General features: G+C 32.0%; 1 protein-coding gene across 1 annotated transcript; it reads right to left on the reverse strand.

The window, feature by feature from the left end:
- Nucleotides 858–3,088, reverse strand: LOC107607771 (probable indole-3-pyruvate monooxygenase YUCCA11). Its single transcript, XM_016309675.2, has 4 exons — nt 2,429–3,088; nt 1,795–2,028; nt 1,409–1,534; nt 858–1,126 (listed from the first exon to the last, which is right to left on the reverse strand). Exons 1-4 carry the CDS (start codon nt 3,044–3,046, stop codon nt 935–937), a joined length of 1,170 nt encoding a protein of 389 aa, XP_016165161.1. The 5' UTR covers nt 3,047–3,088; the 3' UTR covers nt 858–934.

The raw sequence follows: 6,732 nt of genomic DNA on the forward strand, positions 1-6,732 counted from the left end.
AAATGTGTGACAAGAATTTTATTGCATTGTCAGTTTGTATTGAGAGATATAGCTATAAGGATAAAGGCTAAGTTGTATTAGTAGGGTAGCTTGCTTTGGCTGCATTAGAATCGAATTGGGGAAGTATTTTATTTTCTTGTATATGATCTTCAAGGTTCTGACCTTTGATAGCAAATAAAGCATGTTGTTGCTAAGTTACAAAGTTTTTGTAATCAAGTTTATTTAAGATTGGAGCCAAATAATTTTTGAAACTGATAGAAGGAAGTGTGATAGCCATGGATGATTAAAAGGCTTTGATACCATGTGAACTTAATCGAAAAAGTAATGAAGAATCATGAACTGAGCTTAGTAATGCCCAGTTTCTTGTGTGCTAAGAAAGACAAAGAAAGAATGATACAAAGAGAAAAGAGAGTGAATTGTATTTGATATTAATATAGAAAATGTGATTATACATTGCTATTAATAAAAGGACGATGTGAGGTATTTATACACCACAATGAATGAGAGTAAACAAAATACACTAATACAACTTTAACCTTTATCGTTATATAGACCTCTCCATATGACTCATGTTGGGTCAGCCATACAATTATTTTAAGGTGAAAATTCAAGTGCAGTCAACTTTACGTAAAATTGATAATTGAGAGCTGTTAGATAAAAATTTAGTTAAATCAATTAAGTTAACTAAAATTTAGTTAAATCAATTAAGTTAACTAAAATTTAGTTAAATCAATTAAGTTAACTAAAATTTAGTTAAATCAATTAAGTTAACTAAAATTTAGTTAAATCAATTAAGTTAACTAAAATTTAGTTAAATCAATTAAGTCATTTAATTGTTCTCAGCTATTAACTTTACGTAAAATCGACTGCAAAAGTTTTCATCTTATTTCAATAAATCGATCAGCTTAATTGCATGTATCACAGTAAAATAGCACTAAGATGTAATTTGATTGACCCTTGAAGTCAAAGTGAAGTTGATATCATTTGCTATTTTCTTCGCATCAAATGAGATGCCTTCTAATCCTCTTTTCGAAAATCCAGCACTGTAAATTCCATGTTCTCCTTTCCAATGATTTGGGTAACTTGGTTTTGGCATTCCATTCTCATTGAATAGATTCTTGTAATCCTGAACGGCCAAAAATGTAACACAATTAATTACACAAACATATTTATTAAGTACATTAATCTAAACGGTAACACTACAAAGACCAAAAAAAAGTCAAAATTTATTATTAATCTATATTAAATAAGACAAGTTCTAGTTGGTTTTGTTTATTCTTTTTTGTTATAAAATATTTTTATAATTTAAAATTGAATTTGAGACTACTATACCCACTATCCATTGAATAGATTTGTTTCTTTAGGAAATACTATATTATTTCCGAAATAAAAATATAAATATACGCACCTTAAGCCACTTCAGCACATTGGTTTTGTATCCAGTAGCAAAGATGATTGCATCGAAATGAGCATGTTGTCCATCAACAAATTTAACTACCTTTCCTTCCTTGATACTTGAAATACCAGGATAAACCTAAATTTAATTTAAGACAAGGATAACTAATTGATCGGATAGAACCCATTGTTAATTAAGAAATCAATTTACAAATTATAATTAATTAACTAAAAAAGTATAAAAAAATTAACTTTTACTTAAACAACATTAACCGACTTTAATGTTTAGATTTATAATTTAAAATCTAAAATTTTAGATAAATAAAATAATTTTAAAAAATCGACTGATCTTAAAAAATTGATTATCTAGCATTAAACAAGTATATATGTATTTATTACCTTCACTTTTCCCTTCTTAATCTTTTCTATACAACCAACATCAATGGTAGGAGTAGTACCACCTTTTATTTTGAGTGCAAAAGGTCCCTCCTTTGGCCTCGTCAAACCATACTTAAACATATTCCCATACTTCAATTTGCTCATAAGAACCATCATCTTGTCCACTTTATCCACCATGAAGTGTTTCAGCATCAACATACCCGCATACACCATTTCCTTAGTAAAATAATGCACCTGAATGAATAGCATACACCCACTATTAAATTTTGTTGGTTATTTTGAACTCTATAGGGTTCATATATTAGAACAGATGCAATGCATGCAATTTGATTGCAAGCACAAGAATTTACATAAGAGAAATGTTAGGGCCAGCTAATTTTGTGATTTGTAGCAATTAATTAGTTATCATTATTGTTTTTAATAGTGTGAGATTATATCTAATTATATAAAATTATTCACTTTTTTTTTTACTAATTAAGTGCTGGCTAGATAAACTTTCTCTTCACATAATTAAATAGCTCATATATATTTTAAGTTGATTTATTAACACTCTAATTTCAAAAATTATAAAACCATCTTTTTCAAAGATACAGACATATAAATAGTTACATATCTAGATAGAAAAATAATTTACCTGACTTCTGACGACAATAGAGGTATATGCACCCCAAGTTGAAAGATCATAAGCAATTTCCATGCCAGAATTGCCACATCCAACAACCAAAACATTCTTCTTGTACATTTCTCTCCCATTCAAATACTTGCTACAATGCATGGACTCTCCTTGATAGTTCTCAAGTCCTTTAATGTTTGGGATGTACTCTTCACTATTCTCTCCACTCGCAACCACCAGAAACTCCGCTTCATAGATCTCGTCGACACCGGAAGAGTTGTTGGTAACAAGGAGCCTCCACTTTCCATTGCTTTGGTCAATGAAAGCAGAGTCAACAGAGCAGTTGTAGTTGATGGAAATGTTGAAATGCGCGATGTAAGAGTCAATGTAGCGCAAGAAATCAACCCTAGGGACAAAATTGGGAAAGTCAGAAGGAAAAGGATAATGTGGAAGGCTACAAAAGTCTTTTCCTAAGTGTAGTTTCAAACGATCATAGGCTCTTTTCCTCCAAAGAGAAACAGGGCAATCATCTCTTTCAAGAACAATGTTAGAGATTCTGAGTTTGTTGAGGCACCCTGCGGTTGCTATTCCAGCTGGTCCTGCACCTACAATCACAACAGGTACTTCAATAATCTGCATGCTTGATTGTTATAGTTAATAATCAATTTTTTTTCCAGTGACTAGTGAATAATCAATTTAGTCTTGGTGTTTTTATAGTTTTATAAAGTTCTGTTATTATTGAAAACGTGCATAAATTGTGATGATCTTTTTATAGTTTTTTGTTTGTTTTGTTGTAATTATGGGGCAATGCATATGTTTTGAAGATAGTCTAATTGGTTAGTCAAGTAATTTTCAAGCCAAATTTATTCTTACTGTCTAAAATTAAAAATCAGTTATCAAATTAAAACTAAAATATAAAATATATATTTAAAATATATGAAACATTATATTTAAAATATATATATATATATATAATATTTTTTAATTTTTATACATAACATATTATACAATAAGAGTAATATATAATTCAAGAAGATGATTTAATTAACATGTGTTTTAAGGTTATACATGTTAAAGTTATTAATCACTATCAGAAGTGTCATTAAGAAAGAAATTAAGATTAAATTGATAACTTGAAAGATATTACGAGTAAAATGGTCAATTTAGAAAAATATGGGGTTAAAATGGCAAATATGGAGTCTTAGGGATAAAATGGTTATTTTGATAAAATATAAGGTTAAAATAATGATAAGAATGGAACATTAAAGATAAAAGGTTTTTAATAAAATGTCAAAGAGAAAATAGTAATTAAAAAGAAAGAAGGATATAAAAGTCTTTTATAAAAAGATTGAAGATGTAATGGTCATTTTAGAAAAATAAATGACACAATGTTTAACTTAAAAGAATTTAAGAGCATAATTGGCAATATGTAAAAAGACTAAGGACAAATGTTCCATAGAGAATAAAATAAAATCTTAAACAGAGATGTCCTAAAAGCTGTAAAACGAAAAAATGAAACTCGAAGATGCTTATGAATTAATGTCTGCCTAACAGAGCTAAGGTTTTGTCCCACCTGACCAGTGCTGGAATGAATATAAGAATGCTAACTTATATAATGAATTTTGTTTCTCAACTGGGGGCATACCGTGGCGTCAAGCTCTGCAACAACTGTCGAGTGCCTTGAATGCACATGGTTCTGCCCATGAGGCACATATGTTGAGTGTACACAGTTAAGAAACTATATCTAGGTTTGGTCCCGGGTAACGTCAGGTTGCGGCTAGTCAATCTATGAGTGAGCTCATGGTGCGTAGGACAGACATGCATCATAATATTTGCTGCATTTTATAACATCCTTACTATCAGAATGTCACGCTTCTGGCTGTGCCACTCTGATAGCGAAGATATTACATAGATATATAATTACAATTCCTATCCCTCTTTACAAAAAAAAAATCGATAACAAGGGCGAGGAAAAATATCTAAGATATTAAAATAGGTAAAGCACAACCAAATACTAAGACCAATAGCATCAAGTTGGCCAAACTGAATACCATGAAATGTGCATGGTAGGCTAACAGAGTTAAATCAGTAGATAGTTATGTGCATAAAGCTCTACCTCTTGTCAGCTAGACAAGACCTACTACATGATAGACGCTTAGAATATGCAATGAAACATAGTCAGTCCATTCCTCAGGATCTACAGAAAGACTGTTCGGATACCATAATGTAACACGTTCACCACCAGAATGTCACACTTCTGGCTACATCACTCTGATTACAAGGATATTACGATGACTTCTATATATATATATATACACACACACACACACACTAACAAAGTTGATGAGTTTGAAAAACTCCAAATTAATATGATGATCAAATATTGTTAAAAATTATTATTAGGAATTATTAATTTAATTTTGGTTTCAAAATTATTTGATTAATAATTTCTGTTTTGAGTGCAGTATTTTGATCAATGGACATATGCAACAAAAAGCCCAATAGGTTGGAAAAATATTCAGCATGTGGTACAAAAATATTCAAGTATTATGGCTGAATTATTATTTGTATTGATTGGGATATGAAAACTGATAACAAAGCCCAAGATATAATTGTCCTGGCCCAATATCATCATGGGTCCGAAATTGAAATAAGGAAGAATGAAATGGAGCATGATTGAGTTCGGTTACCTACTCCCACTAAGGAATGGAATTCAAATTCAATTAAACCAAGTTAATTACATTGATAACATGAAAGAGAAAGTCTACATTGATTTGATTGCTTTTAATGCTTTACATGCCACTGGACATAGGAAAATGAAAGTGGAATTTAATTTGGATTAATTGTATTCATTGCTTACAGAGTTTCCTTTTTCTCTTCTTTCTCTTCTCTCTCTATGTTTCTGTCACTTCATCTGTCAGTAGAAGAAGATGCAAGCTATCAGAAGAAGAAGCAAAGAAGCTAGGAAGAAGCAAGCGGCCAAAGTGATGATGGCCCTTGCAAAAAGAAGATATACAGTATCGCGTGACTAGGATTTTTGCCACTAAAGACAAGATGTGGAGAAGAAGCTTCAAGATCTCCATGTCTAAAGTGGTAGCAATCCAATTCGGTCAGAGAAGAAGATCCCTAAGGTGAAGCTCGTTTCTACTTTTTGTTCATTCATCACAGAAGGTAGCTACTGTAGCTACGTGGAGGAAGAAGCAAAAATAGAACAGATGGAGCTGTCAAGGATCAAGAGTTCGTCAAGGGTCAGAAATCTTTCTTGGGGATAAAGTCAAGATGGAAGGCTCAGATTGATGAAGCTTGATGAGAAGGGATGAGAGAGAGGTACATGCATGTTGTTTTGATTTCGGTTTCCCTCTCTCCTCTCTCTGTCCAAACCGGTTTTGGTGTTGAAGAAGAAGAAATTGGCTCGGTTGGACCGATTTTAACCTTGGAAGCTTCCCCTTCTATAATAAGGGTGAACGACCAAGGGTTGGAATCAAGGAGAGTAAGCACAGAGTTCTCATAGCTACTCAAGCTAACAGAAGTTCTTCTCCTTCAATGTTTTCTATTTTGTATTTTCTTTAGTTTTGTCTGTCTGAGTCTCATGGTGATAAAGGCAAACAGTGTGAGGTTTGTAAGAGTGAAAAAAGGCAGAGGGTACAAAATTAAAGAAAAAGCCATAGATGTCTTGGAGGTCCTTTGTACATCTGTGTTGTGTATCATGATTCTGTGGGAATCCCCTTGCAAGTTGGATTAGCACTTAGCAGTTGAAAGCTTGGTAGGTGACCAAGTCAAGTTCAGTATTGGGGATAGATTCTGGACTTGTCCCGGATAGGAAGGGTAGTTCCTAGGGATAATTGGTGTTTGTAATCAAGATGATTATAGTGAAATTCCATCATTATTGTGATGGAAACTGGATGTAGACTGCATTGCACTTAGCAGCTGAATCAGGATATTTCTTGGTGTGATTCTCTCTCTCTTCTATTCCATTTCTGTTTCTGTTGCATAGCAGACAAAATTGAAAAATATCTCCTGATTGATTACGAGACAAAAAGAAAATGTCTCTTGACTAGTTACGAGACAAAAAAAAAGAAAAATCTCTTAAAGATATTTCAAAGGGCAGAAAGTAACACTCAGCAAAAAGATGTTAAGATTCAACCCGTCCTTCTCTTAGCCATTGATTACCATCACTATATATATATGTAAATTGAGAAATTTAATTTAAATCATATCAGATACTACAAATGATTTATTAGAGGCTTAGAGCGTAGCTTGCACGGTTGAGACACACAAAAATTGGTGAACTGATTCAGTGCTTTATCACATAAATATATTAAATG

The sequence above is a fragment of the Arachis ipaensis genome, chromosome B07, assembly GCF_000816755.2.
Source record: "Arachis ipaensis cultivar K30076 chromosome B07, Araip1.1, whole genome shotgun sequence".
NCBI lineage: Eukaryota > Viridiplantae > Streptophyta > Magnoliopsida > Fabales > Fabaceae > Arachis > Arachis ipaensis.